The 20,016-nt window shown below is 54.2% G+C and overlaps 1 protein-coding gene across 8 annotated transcripts in view; it reads right to left on the reverse strand.

Moving 5' to 3' along the window:
• Nucleotides 1-20,016, reverse strand: part of ARHGEF10L (Rho guanine nucleotide exchange factor 10 like) — a 148,083-nt gene that overhangs the window by 53,474 nt on the left and 74,593 nt on the right. For 5 of the 8 annotated variants that reach the window (XM_019511929.1, XM_019511927.1, XM_019511930.1 and 2 more), the window contains 11 exons: nucleotides 19,620-19,799; nucleotides 18,699-18,815; nucleotides 17,626-17,718; nucleotides 16,503-16,676; nucleotides 12,541-12,686; nucleotides 10,917-10,931; nucleotides 10,497-10,681; nucleotides 9,195-9,310; nucleotides 8,536-8,663; nucleotides 7,816-7,916; nucleotides 425-546 (listed from right to left, as the gene is read on the reverse strand). In XM_019511929.1, coding sequence (XP_019367474.1) covers nucleotides 425-546; nucleotides 7,816-7,916; nucleotides 8,536-8,663; nucleotides 9,195-9,310; nucleotides 10,497-10,681; nucleotides 10,917-10,931; nucleotides 12,541-12,686; nucleotides 16,503-16,676; nucleotides 17,626-17,718; nucleotides 18,699-18,815; nucleotides 19,620-19,799 — 1,377 coding nt within the window. The remainder of the gene's footprint in view (nucleotides 1-424; nucleotides 547-7,815; nucleotides 7,917-8,535; nucleotides 8,664-9,194; nucleotides 9,311-10,496; nucleotides 10,682-10,916; nucleotides 10,932-12,540; nucleotides 12,687-16,502; nucleotides 16,677-17,625; nucleotides 17,719-18,698; nucleotides 18,816-19,619; nucleotides 19,800-20,016) is intronic. The other 3 variants (XM_019511928.1, XM_019511932.1, XM_019511935.1) reach the window with 1 other exon arrangement.

Here is a 20,016-nt window from a genome sequence, read left to right on the forward strand (position 1 = left end):
GCAGGTTTTTGTGACAAGTTTCTCAGGCAGTTGGCGCCTCGCAGGCTTCAGAGATGCCCCTTACTCCACCTTCCTTTCTGCTGATCACGAGAGACCGCGAGAGCTGGCCGCCCCTCTATCTCCAGTGACCTGCTGCAGGCAGGGCAATCAGATAAATCCCCCAGGCCCAATAAGCCTGCCACCACCTTCTTTTCCCCTTAATGCCTTAGGATACAAAGTCTTCAGTCTTACATGGTTTTCAGTCTTAGGGTCTCCAAAAGCTATGTGGAAACCCTCCATCTGGTTGTCAACGCTAAGGAAACTTCTCCTCTACAGTAGGCTACCCAGCAAAGAGAAGCACCAGGAAGATAAAGAACAAAAATAAAACGCATTCATCCAGGACAGCCCAAGTTGCAACAGCATCTCCATAGCCAGGGGCTCTTACCTGCAGGTCGAGGGCTTTGGAGGAGAAGGCAGGCATGCGGCACGCGAGGATAGGACACCAGAAGGGAGCTTTGGTTTTCTTGTCTTCGTCAGGGCACAGCCACCCAGGCTGGTTCTCATCCCCTGGAGGCAAGCAAAGCAAAGGGAAGAAGTTACCGGCTTTGCAGGGCAAATCTGCTCCCAGCTCGCTCTCCCCAAAGCACACCCTGCAAGCAGGATGCTCTTGGTAAGTGCTAGGGGTGGGCTTTACCCATTTCTGTAGGAGACGAGACAACCTGCCCACTGCTTAAGGAGTCGGGATGTGCCCCATGCCTGGCCAGTAGGATTTGGATTTTCAAAGCCTTCCTCCCACTCAAGGTTGGGATGCTCAGCTCTGGTCCAAAGGCTTTCAGAGTCTTACTGCCTTGCCAAAAACAGCATCTGTATCCTGACTGTGCCCCTGTGCTGGGCTAAGCCTCGTTTCGCACACGAGGACAATACAGCAGAGAGAGGTGCGGTGACCTGCGCGCAGCCAGCATGCAACACGAGAGGGATTTCAAACCAGGACGCGGGCCTCCAGCTGAGGCTGGCATCACTGAGGGTATTTTAGGACTGCCTGAATATTGAGGCGCCTGCTATAAAGAGAGCCAGAGAGAACGGACATCCTCTCTCCTGGCTAGCAGGACCAGGCCCTGCGGGCGGTCATGGGTGGTTTGCCCAGGACACCCTCTCAATGTGCTACAGGATGGCAGTTTCGCCCATCACAGTTCTCACTTAATCCATCTCCTGGTGAGAAAAGCCAGGCACGATGGGGAGTTGCATGTTCCCCAGATTGTGCCTTGCTGCCCCCAGCTCCAAGACCTTTAAAAGTGACAGTAAATGGCTCCCTCCTGCTCGCTGATGTTGGCACATCAAAACCAGCCTCCTCCACAATGCTGGGGTGCAAGCAGCCAACCAAGAGCATCACAGCCACTGCCCTTCCAGCCCCGTCTTAAAGTCTCCAGATCAGAAACTCCTCCCTATCAAGCAAAGTCACCTCCAAGACAAACCCAGTCAAGTTGGTTCAACTTCTTCTGGTTTCCCCTAAGTCAGGGGTGTGGGATTCAGGCATCACGACAGACTGGCCCTCTCTGCATCCCTAGACCTTGACCATCAGATAGATAAATCCCTGCTGCCCCAGTGGACTTCTTTCCCCCCGCCAAGAGCTGAGTTCAGACACCCTCTTTCCAAGGTTGGAGTATCTGTGCCTTGCTATTAAGCTACAATAAACATGCCCAAAGGAGCCTGAGCTGGAGCTGGCTCTTCCCCAGCGGGTTTAGGGGCCCCTGTAAAGCGCAGCTCTGTTCCTAGTAACTTTATTGATCTGGGGAAGCAAATTAAGTGCAATGAAGGAACTGCTGGGAGGACGATCGTTAACGAGGCTGCTGTTATGTCTTAATCAAACTACTTAATTAAACTGTGTGCAGAAGAGTGAGCGGAGGGGAACTCATGCCTTCCTGCCCAAAGATGATGGGTCCTGTCGCATCTTTTTCCCCATGTGTCGATCGACTGGGACCCGGCACAGCAGAGGAGCGAGCCTGAGACTCCGTGCTTGTGGAGGTCAGCGGGCAACAAGCGCCCATGATGACAGGCCTCAAGGAGGGGACAACCCACTCCAGGACACCAGATACGCTCGGCTGAGAAATCAGGGTCTGGAGACCCAGAAGGTCTCTGCAGCTTCCGACCCCATGGAGGAAATCCCGGGAGGGCAACAGGTCTTGATCCTCCTCTTCCCGGCACAGCATGGCTTCCCGTCAGACACTGCCCAGCGAGTTAAAACAACACACAACGGGGCCTTTCCACCAGCCTTTGCTGTCCAGTCTTGCTTCTCTCCTTTCCATGCAATTCCTCCCAGCTCCACGAACTCAGCACCGGTGCCTAAGACGAGACGTCCTGCCCCGGGGTGCTCTCCAGTGCCTGCCGACTTAAGGAGGGCCTCCCCATATCACGGGGGTAGACATCAGCACAAAGCCCCCAAAATGGAGAGACCCCCACAAAGGAAACAGTCCTCCTGTCAATGCAGTCCAACAGTGGGAACCACTGCCACTGGCATGGGGGTGGGGGGAAAAAATTTTAAAAATCAGTTGCCTCCAATTTAATTGCGCTGCTCGGAGCTCTTTCAAGGGTGAAAAGCAACAGGCCCAAAGCACCCGGTGCCCGATCCTCTTCCAAATTAAGTGCAAAAGGTGGCTGGGTCACTCTCCCCTTCAAGTTTGAGGGTCAGATGATGGCATGTTATAAAAGCAGATGCACGAATAGATTTTCAAGGGCCGGGATAGGGTAAAAGAGAATTGCATTTCAGCATCTAAGTCCACTTAGACACCCAACAGCTGGAATAAAAATCTGGCCTGTGGAGATAACTTGCAACTACTTCCACAGCTCCTAAGAGGGGGTTAAAGCCATCCTAGCAGCAGCGAACGCTAGTCCCGAGTGCAGAAGAGGAGGAGGAGGAGGAGGAGTGATGCTGCGTGTTTATCCTCTCACGGATGTGCGGCACCTCACTGCAGTGCACAAGAAACAATTCAATAAAAAAAATAAAAATAAAGCATTTCTTCACATTAGGCTTTAATGCGTTTTTATTTCTAACTCGTGGTTACAAGACAGTCCCCCAGGCATCCCAGATAAAAAAAACCAAACTGTTAAAAACAAGAGAATAATAATAAATAAAAAAAAAAGTCGTTCCAGCCTGAGGGAATCCGGGCATTCAAATAAGATTTCAAATGAATTTTTTCTTCCATTAAACTTTTCTTTTTTTTTTTTTTGCTGCAGTGGCTTATGGAGTTAAATAGAAATAAAGATAAGAAGGGCTGGAAGCGTCATGAGGGAGCTCGGCACAGACAGGGGATCAGCGAACGGAGGGAAGCTGAGGATGCCTGCAACAAATTCACCTGCTTTCCACCCCCCGCACCCCTCCGCCCCTAATGAAAAGATCAGAGGGTCGCCGTGCTCTGAAAAGCAGCTCTAACAATGACATTGTGGGGTTATGCATCCGCTCGCAGCTAACTTCCAGAGGGGCGTGCTCCCTGCTGCAAGATGAGAGAGGAGTTTCAAACAGCCTCTTCCGCAAGAGGCGTCTCCACCTTGAAGCCCAAGATTAGCCAAAGGCATTTCAAAAGCAAGCCATGAGCCTCTTTTTTTTTTTGTGGGGGGGAACCCCAGCTTGAGACCCCCATAAATAAAGATCTTGCAGCCAAGCACCCACTCACCGAAGAGCAGGGACTCGAAGGATGCTCAGGCTTGGGCTTTGGGCACCCCAAACCAGTAGCAGCTCTTAAAAATCTTGCCCATGACAGATGCCTTCTGCTTCCAATGGCAATATCACCGGTCAAGACTGACGCGTTGCAACACAAGGTGTCGGAGGCCTCTGCTGTGCAGTTGTAGGCAGACACGGTTCTTTGGGTCCAGCTACGTAGTTGGAAAAATTGTTCTTTGCAAGCTTTCGGGCACAAACACCCTTCTGCGGGCGCATGCCGCGCCAGACACAATTTTCCCAACTATTTAGTTGGTTTAATAAAAGCTAATCACATCTACCCAAAACACCTGGTCTGCCTGTGTCCTTAGGCCATCACGGCTACGACCAACAACCCCCCTGCATACAACGAGAGTCACCCACGCTCAAGAAAGATGACATGAAACTGGAGCAGGTGCAGAGAAGGGCTAAGCAAGTCAATCAGGGGAAACAGAGAGCTGGTCTCATATGAGGAAACTAAGAGAGCTTGGCTCTTTTGGCCTAGCAAAATGAAAGCTGAGAGGGGAGAGGCGATACGACTGCTGCCTAGAAATAGACTGTGGGCAGTACGCGTCAGGGAGGGAGGAGAGCTATTTAAGATAAAGGACAACGGTAGTGCAAGAACAAATGGGTATTAGCAGGCCAACAATAACCGCAGGCTGGAGCCTGCCTTGTTGATGCAAGCAGTTATATGGGGCATGCAGTTGTAGCCATGTTGGTCTAAGGACGTAAGCAGACAAGGTTCTTTGGTTAAATCTTTTAACTTTTATTAGACCAACTAAAACAGTTGGAAAAAAGTCTTCTTTGCAAGCTTTTGGGTATAAATACCCTACGTCAGGCTGAGGAAGCATCCGCAGTTGCTGCGTGCTCTTCCCGGGTGTAACGAATAGTCCTCGGGCTTCTTTACTATTCATTCCACCCAGGAAGAGCACACAACGCTTCCTCAGCCTGACAAAGGGTATTTATACCCGAAAGCTTGCAAAGAAGAACATCTCCAACTATTTGAGTTGCTCTAATAAAAGATACCAGAGGTTATATAAAGTGGTTGGTTGCAAAAGCAGACGCTGGACTCATGGTCTGCTCCCAGCTCCAGGGCCGCACAGGAGTTTGTCTCCATCCCATGGTTTCAAACAAGTTGCTGAGCGGGGCAAACAGCTGCTAGTGGTGAATCAGCTTTGTGGAGCCAAGCCACAACGTGGGGAAAAAAGGAAGTTGCGAGTCTGGGGACTAGAGCTGAAAGCAAGCAAGAGGATACCGGGTTTTTGCTCCTCGACCTCACCGCGTCATTAAAAGCCCTGCTCATGCTTCAGTTGTTCAGGAGGAGAACAACCCAGTGCCAGTCTAGTAGCACTCCTTCCCACCAACATGACCTTTGCCATCCTGCATGAGCCCAATCCTAAGATGCTCCATTAGTTTCAAAGGATGTCCCAAGCTCGTCTTCCCTTCCCTTGCAAGGAAAGTTGAGGCTGCAATGTACCCCAAAACTCAGGCCCAAGCAATGCGAACTATAAGGAAGTTCTGAGCTGGGCCTGAAGTTTGGTTTGTCTCAAACACCACGATCCAACGAACATGCCATGCTTTGCAGGGAACACCTGTCTTTCATAGGGTACTTCATCCCATCCCCAGACCTTCCCTTCTCGGGTCTGCAGCTTTCAAGAAGCTATCCCCTGCAACATGCCTCTACATAGCATCCCCATACTTACAACTATGGTACACTGGATGTCACATGAGAAACTGGTAGGGTCCAAAGCCGAACATCCCCCTCCTTCTCCTACAGTCTGATTTTTCAGGAGGGTTTAGCTTCATTTAGGTGCCAAAAGAAAGTGCCCAGATTTTCAAAAACAAACTCAGCGTAGCTCACAATAGCAGCTGGTACGCATCAAGTTCTTTAGGAAGATCTGCCCTGAACAGTGGGCCAAGCATTACAGTATCTAACCCCGAGCTCTTTGGAAAACCTGGGACCATTTTTAGTCTTGCCCTTGCCATCCTTGTCTTTGCATGGAGTTACTGCTGACAGAGCAGTTGCCAACGGGGCCTTTCCAAAGACGGCATCACAAAGCATCAGTGCAGAGACACAGCTCAGTCTGCAGAACGACACGTGGACAACTATTTTGTAGCCAGGACTTCCAGCACGAGTAGGAGATGACAGCTGAAGGTGACCACAGTAGAAAACAGCCAAGTAATGTGCTGGGAGGCATCTTTTCCCCCTCCCCACCACGTCCCTCTTAGCCAAGGACTTGGGGATGTCTGCATTGTGTGCACATCGCTTGCTCTAGGCCAGGAAAGTTTGCAGAAGGAAAGCTACCAGAGGCCTCCTGCGTGACGATAAGAACCAGGCAATTTCCTTAACATTCGGGGCAAACTTGCAGTTTCCGAAAGCCCCAGGCGATAATAGCTGCTGTTATTTATTTCACTCATTTCCAGGGTGCTGATGATTGTGGCTGCTACGCAATTTAATTACGCGAAATTAATACCAAGCAAAGAGGGATCTCAGATGCGTCTCGCCCTGAAGGTCAATGTCAGAGCCATGCTTGGCAGGAAAATCATAGAAAATGGGGGTGGGAAGGGAGCTCAGGATGTCATGTCTAGTCCACCTCCCTGCTCCAAGCAGGACCAGCCCCAGCTACATCATCTCAGCCAGGGTTTTGTCAAGCCAGGCTTTAAAAACCTCCAAGAATGGAGGGAAGAGGTAGGCAGATGCAAACATGGCCAAGAGTAAGTCCATCTATAGGGTACAGGCACCCAAAGTGTGCCCCAGAGACTAAAAGGAGGTCCTCTGTCGACATGCAGTCCCTGCTACTTGCACTTGGCCACAGGAACAAGGGCAATGCTTCATCAGTCCAACTGGTCCAGTCTCCCACCTTCCAACCAACTGATACCACCTCCTCCGGGGGATGCTGCACAGTCTTCAAGAGAGATGGAGAAACAGGGAGAGCTAAGTTGGCTTGGGTCTCACCCCTCAAGGGGTTCAAATGGGGCTCCTGGTGGAAAGGAGCACCAAGAAGCAGCGAGTCCAAGAGATGGGCAAGTGAAGACACCGGCCATGCCCAGACATGATGCAACATGCCAGGGTTTCAGAGAGCTCCTGCTTCACCACAGCCATCGTCCGCTTTTCTTCCGCGCGTCGACGTCTCAACATAAACCCCCAGCTGCTCTGAGTTACATAGCCTGGACCGCATGGCTCTCTTAAAAGCTGCCTGTTTTTATAGCGGGAAGAGCCCTGACGGCACGTCGGGAGCTCCAGAAAGCAGTGCCCTTGGAGTTGTGACCCCCCCACACTCTCCCCCACCCTGTGAAATCTCCCTTCAGAAACCCACATTCATCAGCAGGACCATGGTCCCTGCAGCGCCCACCCGCGCAGCTCTGGAGAAACAGGGGAGGAGGAAGAGAAGCCGAGAGACTCGAAGCAGCCGACTCTTTGCAGCCCTTATGGAAGGGGGCTTCCTTCCAGCCACTTCCCAATGTTATGGGGCTCCCTGGCTCCTCAGCCCAACCTTTGCATTTCAGCACTAAAACGCGGAGCTGTAGGAGCAAAAAAAAGCTTTTAAGATGCTGCTTTTATAGCATGGGGACGCAAGTCGCAGCAAACAGCTCGGCTGCACCTTCCCCTCGATGCTGATGTAGTGAGATGGGCTGCGAGAAGGGGAAAGCCATCTCCCCACAAGCTCCCCATCACGGCTGCTTCCTGTGCTGTGGGGAGAGCACGGCACAGGCTCACGGTTGGGTCTTAACTGCTCCTCCAAGAGAAGAGGGCTGCGGTGACAGGCAGCCGAGCCTCCATTTAAAACAAACATGACGGGGGAGAGGGCCCTTGTGTTCAAATGCCTGCTGTGCAGTAAAACCAAATATACACAGAAAAAGCAAGCCGCAGGGATGCTGTTTAATTAATCCCTAATGAAGCAATAAGAAGGAGAGAAGCAGCAGCAGCTCCCAGGGCCTCAAAGGCAAGTAAAAGTTACCCTGAAATGGGAAGAGGCCTCTTTGCAGCAACATGCCTGCCGTATAAAATGCAGCAGGCCAGACTTCGCGACACCAGCCCACCTTGCAAACTGAAGGCAAAGAGTCCAGCCAGCCCTTCCCAACCTCCAACCTCCCTGCCTTTGCACTGAAGGGATGCAGCCGCCCGTGCACACGGGGGTACTCACGGAGCCCAAGCTTTGCCAGGTGCAGGCGGTTGACCCAGGAGATCTTGCTGACGGGGTTTGGCGTGATGAAGACCACCATGAAGCTGATGGGGCGGCCAGACCTGCAGCAGAAGGAAGCCGAGCCGGGAGTCAGAAATCAGCTCCGTTTTGCATTTCAGGGAAAGACCACCCACCACTGCCTCAAGCTGCCCAGGCCACCTGCAGAGGAGCACAACCCCCAGCCCTTGGGGTTGCCAAAAGCAGGTCTCACTCAGCTCCCTCCATCAGCATTCAACAGCTGAGGCAGGAGCTGGTTTTTGGGCCACGAGATCCAGGCTCTGCAGAGCACAGGGACTGGAGGGGACTTGACCTAACAGTGCCTGATTAGCGCATGCGACCAGGGCACCCAAGAGGCCCAATAGCTACCAAAGCTGCCTTGGCCCCGTGTCCTTCTCCCCTGACCGGGTACAGGAATATCCCCCGAACCAGGAACCTGTCACAACAGCCACGTGCCAGGAGGGCTGTGGCCTGACTCCGGCTGCCCTGGACTAGACACCTGTGCAAGCCCTTGGGGTAAAAGTGCACAGACTCCCAGCACCTGAGACCCTAACCCCTGGGACTGGTCAAAGCATTGGGGCATATAGAAGGGGGCAGTTCTGTACTGGGCTGTCTGGAGTGACCAGTAGGCCTCCCCCATGAGACACGCCCGCTCTGTCCAAGGGGACGCGAGAGCAAGCTCACTTGTCCGGCTTCCCAGGAAGCAGGAGGCGGAGGCGGCACTTGTTGGCAGAGTGGATCTCCTCCTCCTTCACTCTCATCATCCTCTGCAAGGCCAAGCACCAGTCCTGGGCCACCGTCATGTTCAGATTCTGCACGCGAGAGGGGGAGAAAGGAGACGGCTGAGACCCCGGGCATTGCACAGCTAGTCGTGCACGGCACCCCTGCCAGCATCCTTCCAATCTCCTCCTGAGCAGAGGCATGGCTGCCACCGGGGCCAGAAAGCCCAGCGCATCCTGCAGAGAAGCCAGTGCCCAACCACTTGAGGACAAGCAAGAGGTCTCTGCTCCCCAGCTGCAGACAAGGCACAGCAATGGTCCGCTGGTGGGATCTGCATTACATCAGAAAAAACAGCTGCCGCTAACCAAGGTCGACTGCTCCAAGGTTAGATGCTTCAGATTGGAAATGGCGCAGGTTTCCCCAAGTAACCAGCCTCCGCTAGCTTCCCCTCGGCCTGGCTGGGGTAGCTCGTCTCCGAGTCACAAGCTAGTCTGCGGTTTGCTGAGCATGGAGAAGTGAACAGGAAATGACTGTTTCTCTCTGCGTTCCCACCGGGCTGGCAGGAAACCGGTTTAACGTGCCAAGCTCAAGCAGCCCATGACGGAGAGAAGAGACATCGTTACCTGGTAGGTGCCGTGCAGGGTGCTGATGAGCTGGGTGATCTGCTCCACCACCGCCAGATCCTTCTGCAAGTCTTGGAGCTCCTGGAAGAGCCGTGGAGGCCCAAGATACACCTTATCTTGAGAGGAAAGACATGCATTAGAAAGCAGAGAAGGAGCTAGCAGGTTCCTTCGCTGATCTTTTACCTTGGAAGACTTGCATTTAAATCCCACAAGGAAAGGAGAGTCTGCCCCATGCCCACTGTGCAATAGGTGCTAGAGGCCAGCGCTCGGCTACTCAGGGTCAGAGTACGGGGGAAAGTTTGCACAGACTCCACCATCACCACTTCGTGCCATCCTCTCTGCAAGCCCACAACTTAACGATGAGCTAGAGCACATCTGGTCAGTCAGGGCCGGATGTATTCCTAAGCGCTGCAGCGCTGGAGGATCCCTAGGTGGGATTTGCTTAGGGGAGATGAATGCACCGTGATGGCGGCTTCTCATGGGACAACCACTGCTCTCAATGATGCCTCCAACTCTATAAGCATCCAGGCCTGAGGTGCCTGGGAAAGAAGCAGAAGGTGGCCCATATGCCTCTGGTTTAAGTACAGGAAGGGAGAGTGCAGCAAATCGGTGAAGCCAACAAAAACCCAGATAAGGAAAGGCTCCAGGCTCCGGTGTTTTGCTCCGAGAAGAGACAAACCGCACTTTCAGCGTGAATGCACCGATCGAAACCAAAGTCACAGAAGCTTGCCCAATATTGCTACACAGAGGAATCCCCCTGTCATAGGCAAAGTGAAAGCAAAAGGCACATGCAATTGTTATCCGTCCTGAGCACAGCCAGCCTCCGAACCGAAAGAAATGCTGGGGAGCAAGCAGGAGGTCTCCCTTGTTTGGGGGGGATTAGGGTCTCCCCTTGCCAGCCCACAGATAGCACTGACTAAACTAGACAATGCTGGGAGCTGCTGAGCAATTTGCTGCAGAAATCAATTTAGCATCCATTGGGTGCTGCTCAGAGATGAGCACAGGAGTCCTAAAGCAATGAGGAGGAAAGGGAGAGGAACCCCCTCAATGGCTAATGCCACCTTCTTTGGCACCATATTCCAGCATCAGGGTCCAATTCAGCGGCCAAGTGACCCAGCACCGAGTAAGACCCGAATAACCCACCCCAACTGCACTCCCCCGCTCGAGCCAAAGGACCAACGCCGCTGGACGCCAGCAGTAGTAGGTCCTTGTCTTCTGCAAAACGGCTCTTAGAGGGATGCAGCGCACCCAGCTGGCACGTTACACGCCCATCCCATGCAAGCGACCCGAGCCATCACTCACTGTGGGAGGACTGGCTGGTCGGCACGTGCTTTTTAGCCCCCGCGTTCTGGATGACGACGTTGTCCTTGTCGTACGTGCTGTTCTCCTGCCCGACCTCCACCACCTGCACCTGGGGCAGGGCCGTGTTCCACTTCACCACGTACTTCGGGCCCAAGGGGACGAGGCTGCTGATCTCCAGCTGGCCTCTGCGGAGAGGAAGTATTCGTTAGCACAGGTAAAGCAAGGCTCCTTCACCTCGCCATCACCAGGGCCCGCAGCAGTCGTGCCAGGAGCACGTCTAGGTTAAACACGCCAAAACAGAAGCGAACCCCGCTCCGAGGCCGTGCACCCCAGCACCCAGACTCGGGCAGTTCATCCACCACACTAATCGACACCCCCGCACACCTGGGGCAAAAAGACCACGCCATGTGCTTGGCCTACCTTGTATTCACAGGCCTAAGGAAGAGAGAAGGTTAAACAAGAGTCATTACTACAAGCACTCACGAGTTTTCAGCTCATCTCCCTCCTCACCCAGATCTGTCTACAACCCCTCTGCTCTTCAGAAGGAAAACCTGGTCCTGCCAGGCTGGAAGCCCCAGGTTTTAATCCTGGGACTGCTCTGCATTAAGTCCTAGGCCTGCTTTAGTAGGAGCATTGCCAGCGGATCGAGGGAAGCGATTACTCCCCTCTATTCGGCACTGGGGAGGCCACATCTGGAGTCCTGTGTCCAGCTGTGGACACATCGGAGAGAGTCCAATGGAGGGCAATGAAAATGGCTCAGGGGCTGGAGCACAGGACTTATAAGGAGAAGGAAGTGGGTTTACTTAGTCTGCAGAAGAGACAGAGGGGATTGAATAGCAGCCTTCAACTCCCTGCAGGGGGGCTGCAAACAGGATGGAGCTGAACTGTCCTCAGTGGGGGCAGATGGCAGGACAAGGAGCAATGGGCTCAAGCTGCAGCAAGGGAGGTTGAGGTTGGACATTAGGAAAAACTGGAGGGTAGTAAAGCACTGGAACAAGTTACCAGAGAGGTGCAAATCTCCATCCTTGGAGGTTTTTAAGGCCCAGCTCAACAAAAGCCCTGGCTGGGATGATCTAGTTGGTCCTGCTTGGAGCAGGGGGTTGGACTAGATGTGACCTCCTACGGTCCCTCCCAACCCTCATTTTCTCCATTTCTGTGATTCCGAGTCCCCTAAATCAAAAGTTTTCCAACCTAAAATGAGCTTCAGTGGTGCCTCAGGATTTAGGCCACTCAAATGCCTGACCTGAAGCAGCTGACACTGAAAAGTTGTTTTTCGTGGGTTTTTTTTTTTTTTTTTACCTAAAACAAATTTGCTTCAGTTTATTACTATGCACCAGCAGCCTCTAGCCACCACATTTCCTTAATCCCAGGAGACGGACCAGGGACTGGGACAATAATAGGCAAAATAAGGAGATTAGGTTACCAATCATGATTGACTGGTGCCCAGGGCTATGTTCTGCAATGATTCGATGCATTGGGATGCAGGCGCAGCTCTGCAGCACTAGCACAGGAAGGGCACAGGGAGGCTGGTTAGCCCAGGTCCCTGGGGAAGCCCAGGTGGCTGCAGGCTGCTTCAGTGCTGGGCGGTTGGAGGTTAACACCACCAGGCCAGGCCACCGTATTCATACAGCCCCTGGGTAACTTGCTGGGCCTGGCAAAGTTTAATCAAACCTGTATCTTAAAGTCCACCCATGGCTGCACATGGTGCAAGCTCTTGGAGTGACACCAGGGATCAATTCGGCTCTCCAGAATGACCGAAGAGAAAAATGTCAACTCTCAGCACAGTAGTTGCTGAACTGCCCTGCATAGACAAGACCGGTATGGCAATCTGGAAAGGTTTGGATCAGGTGGATCCTGCCTTTGGCAGAGGCTAGCCATGGAGCCCCACTTCTCTGGGATGCTATGAGTGGTCTTCTTGGGCTTTCCGGTTTCTTTTTGTTATGCAGCTGCAATCCCAAATCCTAGCAGGGACTACATGAGGGATACGTGCAACCCCGAGCAGTTTGGTTCACCCTCCCAGGGGAAGGGAAAGCTGCTCACGTACTTGAAGTTGATGTTGGCGCACACCAGCATGTCGTTTAGCAGGAACACCTTGCGCTCCTTCGACTTGATCAGCTGGCCGCGGTCCCCATAAACAGTCTCCGTCAGCGTCTCGCAAAGCAGCAGCTGGCGCTGCCCCGAATTCAGCAGCTGCAGAGGGAGGGGAAGAGAGAAGGGCTTGACCGGAGAAGAGAGAGGTGGGTACAGCCTGAGGATGACCGCAACGACTGCGTGTGCAATCAGTGCAACAGGCCTGGCCCGTTAGCAGAGAACAGGGCATCTCTCAGCTCAAGAGGCAGCGGCCTGGATTTACAGAGCAGAGCTCCAAGTTTGATCCCAGCTGACACCATGCGGCTCTGATGAGGTCCCTGTATCCCCCTGGGTTTCTTACAGCAATTATTTCCTTCCACACCAGGAGTTTCATCTAATGGGACTCTCCAGCTGCAGCGTGCCAAGACGCAGCGTGGCAGAGCCAGGTTCAAACGCAACCTCTTAACTTCACTCCTTGCTCACGACATCTCTGGACCGAGATGTAGACTGGAAAGTTGGAAGGAGACGATGTCAAGCTCCCGTGCCGCACAGACACCCACGTAAGCTCGGGTACTAGCAGTCCAGTGCTCCCCATGCAAGCTCCTTCACCCAGCACTGAGGATGTGCCCTTCCTCGCTGCCTGGCTACTAGGATGCAGAAGCAGCAAGAGCATTGCCCTGCCAGATGTTGCCTCCTTCATTCCCAGCCAACAGCAAGAGCCAGAGAGGAAGCAATAGCTGCAAGAAAGAGGGCAAGCACAGGATGCCAGAGAGATGGCACTAGGATATGGAGGTAGACCTGGGCTCTCCTCTGACACTTCTGCCACCGATGGCCGCACGGCCTTGGGGAAGTCCCCTCTCCTCCTCGACTCATCGTCTCGCCTACATGAGCTGCCATCTCCTGTGAGCCGGGGCTGAAGAGCACCGTGCTCAGCTCAGCAGGGCCCACGCTCCCTCCAACTTCTGGGTGCTCATATAGGAAACTCTGGGGCTCTGTAACCCTCAGCAGCCCATGCCTGGGTGAGGCCTCCATCGAGTCAGAGATTCAAACCTAAACCCCCACCCCCAGCAGAGTCCCCAGTAACAGCTCCTCCTCCCACACCTGGCAGGATCAGGCCCTTTGCCTTGATTTTTCACCATTTTCCTTCAGAAGGGCTCTATCCCAACGCTGGGTGTTTTGCAAACGCTGCATCCGGGGCCTTTCACGGGGGACGGTGAAATCCTACAGACAGGACGGCTTCTTCCTTTTCTCAGCCCCCCAAGGGGAATTCATTCTTATTGCAAGGAGCAAACGCAATGGGGAGGGGGGTTTCGGCAGGATGCTCTTGGGCGCCGTTTCCAGCTGCCCCCTCTCCCTCTGAGAAACAAGAGGCTGAAAGTCCATCCACACACCCACTTGAAGCGGCCCAGCACAAGTCGCTTGGTTGAAAGGTTGAAGGGCCTGCCTGCTGCTCTGCCCAGCTTTATTTGAACCTCGGCTGCAAGGGGAGGTCGGGCTGTTGAGCGGGCCAGAAAGATCAGCCAAGGAAACCAAAAGAGCCCCCCAGACCTGAGCTCACCCAGCTGGTTTGCTGCGTCCCAGTGCCCTGCCTACTGTGCCACCAACCCTGCACCCGTGAGGCTTTCCACCTGCCACTTCCTAACACAAAGAAGCTAATCTGTGGTAGGGGCAAGAGAGGAGGGAGTGACTTGGCTGGGAATAGGGGAGTGGGGTCTTTCCTCCCCACCATGCTCCCACTCCCACACACCAGCCCAAAAGCTTAACAGACCCAACGTTGTACTTGGGCTGCTTTGGGCTCCTTTCTCTGTAGCTAAAGCAATCATAGGAAAGCAGGGCTGGACAGGACCTCACGAGATCTAGTCCAGTCTCCTGCACAAGGCAGGACCATCCCTGACACCCATCCCAGCCAAGCATCTGTCCAACCTGCTCTTGAAAGTTTCCAAGGATGGAGATTGCACAGCCTCCAAGTCAGAAACTCCTCTTTATCTCCAAACTAAATGTCCCTTGCTGCAGCTTGAGGCCGTCGCTCCTCGTCCTGGCCCTGGGTCCTGCACCCACAGAGAAAAGCCCATCTCCATCCACACTCCCCTCTGCTGGGCACTAATGCCCTACCCCATCCACCGCTCATGTTAAGCATCCTTTGAACGGTCAGGATGGAATCGGAGATCCTACAGGGGTTAGAGCCACGAAAGTGGGCCAGGCTGTCTGGTAAGTGGGTTCAGGCTCCATAAAAACGAGAACTTTTCAAACCACAGCCTGGTGTGCTTGACAGACCACGCCATCCCCTTGGCGAGCTAGCCAGCTCCCAAATCAGAGCTTTTTCTTTAAGACAGACACATCTCCATCCTTCTCCTTGGCAGGTTAGAGGGCTCCTGTGCCCGGTCCTCTTGGCAGACGGACCCTGGCAGATGGCTAGGCAGACACCCGCCATCCAAGAAAGTTTGAGAAGGCTTTAAAAAAAAAAAAGAGACAGGCTCAAGCTCCAGAGTTCATATCCTAAGCCAAACTCAGAGCGTGCATGTGAATCTGGGGGACCCAAGCCTGGGCATAGCAAAAAACAAATCAGCCCAGGGATCAATTTAGGAGTCCACACTCGGGTCCAGCGGCGGTTCAGGCTGGCAACACTGACCTCGTGGCTAGGTTGCTGACCCTAAGACAGTATCAAAAAGAAAGGCTTCTTCCATCTGGCACTACCAGGGCAGGGTGAAAGCAAGCAGGTGGCCTCATTAAAACAGAGGGCAAGCAGGAAGCAAGAAGAGAGGGGTCAGTGGACTCTCCTGGCTGCAATCCAGCCTCCCCTTTCCAGGGATGTTTTGAAGCTTCTGGGTTTGAGCCTGCAGCTTTGGTGCCGCACAGCAGCTTTCAAACAAGACGGCAGGTGCCCTTGGATACTACGGGGGCAAACAAGGCAGCTTATGCAGGGGACTGCAAGAAGGATGTTGGACGAGAAGCCGAGTTCCCATAACATGTCTGCTCCGAAATCGCCTTTAAAAAGACATGGTGGTGAGAAAACAGATGCACCCGGTCCTAGCCAGCAGCCTCTAGGAGTATACAAGACCAGGTCCTTGTCCTGGCCCTGCTGGTTTCCCACACCCCAGGCAAGCACCCTAACCACCAAGTTCACGGCTATACTGGTCTCAGCACAACTTCCGTCCCGCAGCCGGGAAGCCCTCCTGACAGAAGTGATGCTGTAATCACCACGTTCCCCCCAGAAGTTTCAGTTTCGACATATCGGCCTTTCCTGACAAAATTGCATCACTGCTAAAAATTCCCAAGCAACAATGACCGAGCAGAGCACGCGAGGTGGGTCGCAGACCAGGGATGCTGTGGCCCAAGCTTTGCAGATCCCAGGGTCTAGCATGGAAGACTTTGCCGTGGCCCTCGAAAGGGGGATTCCTCTGATTTGGGTACAGCAATCCTGGGGGTTGCCCAGGAGAGCGCACAGGGCTGTGGCTTGAAAGGGTCTCTTGCTTGCAAGCAGGCTCACCACACAGCCTGACCCAGCAAAGGCTGCGGAGGAACTGAAACACTCCCGTAACCCAGCAATGCCTCCTGGGCATTTCCGCCACAGCCCATCCCAGTGGGGATCATCTTCCGTAAAGTGTTTTTAGGTGGAATCCAGTTCCCTACAGAAATGCAGGCCGAGCTATCCTCTGCATCACCCTGGGGGGAGCGGACTGTCTTCTTGCCCTGCCCTGATGCAGAGGAGACGCAGGCAGATTGCCTAACAAGGGTGGCTTTTTTGCTGCACCTGAAACGGATGCTGAAGATGCCTCTGGAGTGAGGACAGAAGGAGGCTTGCAGCCCAAAGGTGTGTCCCGTACTTGCGCTGCGATCAGTGCATGCACAGTGTCACCTAGTGGGCAGAGCAGGGATGGGGAGGCTCATCCCAACCAGGCAGGTGCCCAGCAGGCCGTGGCGGAGAGGAGCACGCACCTTGTTCAGGCTGCTGCGATCGCTGATGCTCTTCGTCAGCTGCTGGATCTCGGCTACCTGGTCGGCCACTCGTTTCTGCTCGTTGAGCTTCTCAGCCAGGGTCTCCAGCTCGGTGAGGGCGAGTTGGAGCGACAGCCTCTCCGGGTGGCCTTTCGGCGTGTTCTTCAACATGTCCTGGAGCGACAAAAAAAAAAAAGGAGAGAGACCATCAGCATGATGGGAAGTCACCCCATCCATGCCCACCAGCACCAGTTTGGCAGGCCACGTGGAGTACAGCTGTAGGCACGTGGATTTCCAGAGGTGCTAATCGCTTGCCGCACCTCTGGGAATCAAGGCACCGGACCCCAGAGAAGCTCAGTCTGGGCTGTAAAGACTTGTGCTGGAAGAAAGCAGGGCAGATGTCCCTAACCCTGACCCTAAACCTGCCCTACTTGAGTCTCCCAGATCACCTGGCCATTACTCGGGGTGTGCTCTGCCCTTTAGCTGAGACTGCGAATGGCACCTGGATACGCTCCCACCTAACAGGCGCAACGTGCATCCCAGGGGCATCACTCAGACCAGACAGGCCCCTCACTGGGCAGCTTTGCACCTTCTAGCAGGGGGAAAAAAAAAAAAAAAAAAGACTTTGTTCTTTTGTGCTAATGAGCAGGGTGAGATGCTGCTGCCCCTCACACAAGCAGAATCCCTTTGGGATACTACAGGGACCACCTGCCTGGGAGGGAGCTGGCAGGGAAGCCAAGCAGCCCCATTCCCCTCACCTGACCTGGACAGCAAGGAACCAAGGGAGATCTGTGCAGACGGAAAGGAGCCGAGCGGACTGGCGAGCGTCCACCCCACCAGTGAAGGGAAGCCGTGCCCCCACCAGCCTTGCGGGCCGGTGCATGCCAGGGGCGGGGTGCAGTTCAGGCCAGACTTCCAGCAGCGCTCCTCAGCTGATCCAAGTCAACACAACCTCAGTGCAATGACCTCAGGAGAGGTGCCAGCATCAGAGACCCCAGAACAGCTGCCCCAAGTCCCCCCAGCCTTCAACTACCCCATTTCCCTGCCTCGTCCACGTGTCCTTCCTGCCCCTCCACGGCCCCCGTGGACCCCTCCTCAAGGAGCAGGCTCCTGTTCATGGTACCTGCAGCAGCAGAATGAACTGTGGGAACCTCTGGATGGGCTTCACCATCAGCCCGTACAGCGTGACCCGGTCTGGGCTCGACATCTGCCGCTTCTGTAGAGGTGAGAATGACCCATAACCACATGCACTTCAACCAGGATCTTTCTGAAGAGCTTCTTGAACAAAAGTCCCCTTCACCTATTACTCCCTCCCCTTCTCCACCCAACCCAGGATCTCCATGGGAGGGTCTCGGCCAGATCCTCTGGTCCTACATTTTTGTTTCTCCATCTCCTGCTTGCTCATATATAGCCTCAGTAGATGCTAAGAGCTGCAAGGACTCCTTGCACCCCCTTCACCCTGCTTTGGTCAGGTGCAAGGTTGTGCACCATTGATCAGGCCGTTTCTTTGCTTAGCTACCGGGGCTCGCAGATATAGAGCCCAAGCAGATACTGGTCTGCATGACGCATGCACTGCAAGGGGAGCACATCTGCGCAGAGAGTTGGGTGGGGGTCTGAAGAGGTCCCAGTGACCGTGGCCAAGTTGAGTGCACCATATTCAGGCACTAGTCCTGAGAAGATGCAATCAGGTGTCACAGGAGGAGGTGGCACTGAGCTGGGTGGCAAGCCTAGACCATCAGAAAGGATGATGAAGGGACCTCGCACAATTCACAGCAGTGAATGGCAACCTTTATACGCCAGCAGTATTCTGGGCACCTCCTTACCTCCTGGTGTAAGTGGAGTGTATGCTTTGCCCAGGACAGGGCTTGGACACCCAGCCCCTGCTGTAAAACCACAGGATTGATACAGAATGGGAGCTCTCCTACAGCTCGACAGTGCGGCGCTGACGCCACGGACCAGGTCAAAACCCTTGTTGAGCAATTCAGTGCAGCTGCAATAACCTGCTGCCTACAAACTGGTGAACACAGTTTCAAACTGCATCCTCACTCCACCCTGGGGATGTCCAGGAACACGCCAGCCCCAGTGACACCCGGTTACAAGTGTAATCCCGCCCAGGCAGGACCCAGCATGTTGATAGCCACCCATCATGCATCTGAAGTCTGCTATATCAAACTTGACTCCAGCCCCTCCATTCACCTTGAGGAACTCCAGGAACGCCGGCTTGGTGAGACAGGCCTTCTTGATCAGGGACATGGCGCTGGTGAAGTTATTCACATAGTCGCTGTACACATCCAGCACCATCGACTTGGAAAACTGCACCAAACCGAGGCAGGAGAGAGAGAGAGAGAGAGAGAGGGCAGAGTGAGAGCCAAGCTCCTCTACCGAGCACTCAGAGAAGAGAAAGGCCAGCCCCATCTACCTTCCCAACTCACCACACACCACCAGAAAGAGCTTGGCAGATGCCCAGTGGCCACCAGTTTGCAAACCAGTTCCCCCTACAGCATCTGCATGCAGCAAGCCCACCCAAGTACACCACTGCCATCAAGCCCGGAGTAAGAAGGGAGCTCGGGACTGCACAAGGGGGTCAGGATGCATTGCACATGGGCATCCACCTCCTCACGACACAGGACTCTGGACAGCGGGTTGGCTGGTTGCATCGAGGACTAAAAACTGTGGCTTCAGGTCCTCCACCAAGGCCTGAGCTCACTGTGACCCCGCAAAGCAGACAGCGCTCCAAAGGGGGCAGGGATGGACCGCGCCACCAGAGATGTCTATATTCGTACGACGAGTCAACCCGAGGCTCAACGGGTCTCTGGCACCTGCTCCGCGTGGGAGCCGGAGTCACAAGATGCTGACATCGAGGTTGGCATTGCACTCCCCCGTCAACAACTCCGGCCGTCCTGCTGTGCAGCGGAGCTGCCAAGTTCAAAACGGACCTGACGAGGCCTCCTCCCGTGGCCAACGGGCGCAGGGAGGCTTCACGGACGTCTCCGAGCAGACGGCGGACAAAAGTCACCCTGCTACGATGGACGTAGGAAGGGGATGCGTGTCAGGAATGGGGGGAGGCAGAGGAGGAGCTGGGATAGCTTGGCAGAGGGATGCTGAGGTTGCTCTTACCGAGGCCACAAAGAGGTCCCCGATTTTCTCGGTGGCATCCCACTCGGCCACGCGGGAGAACAGGGCGATCTGGAACATGGAGTGGCACTGCAGGATCTCCTTGAGGCGGAAGAAGACCACCTGGCACTTCCTGGCACTGAGGACCTTGGGCTCCATCTCCATGAGGGGGTTTCTGTAATCCTGCAGGCCAGGCGAGGTGGTCAGAGCAGGGCCTTCCCCCTCCTCGCCACCCCCTGCAACCCACCCAGGGCTCATCAGTGTGAAGGGTGCCTAGCTCTGCAGGTCTTTGCACCGTCTTGGCCTGGACTACATATTTCTGCTCCACATCAGTCAAATGCAAAAGTTCTGCTGTGATCCTTCTCCCAAACTTAGATGGATTTTATTAAGACCGTTTCAC

Source organism: Gavialis gangeticus, unplaced genomic scaffold, assembly GCF_001723915.1.
Source record: "Gavialis gangeticus isolate Ggan-Ray unplaced genomic scaffold, GavGan_comp1, whole genome shotgun sequence".
In the NCBI taxonomy this organism is placed as follows: Eukaryota; Metazoa; Chordata; order Crocodylia; family Gavialidae; genus Gavialis; species Gavialis gangeticus.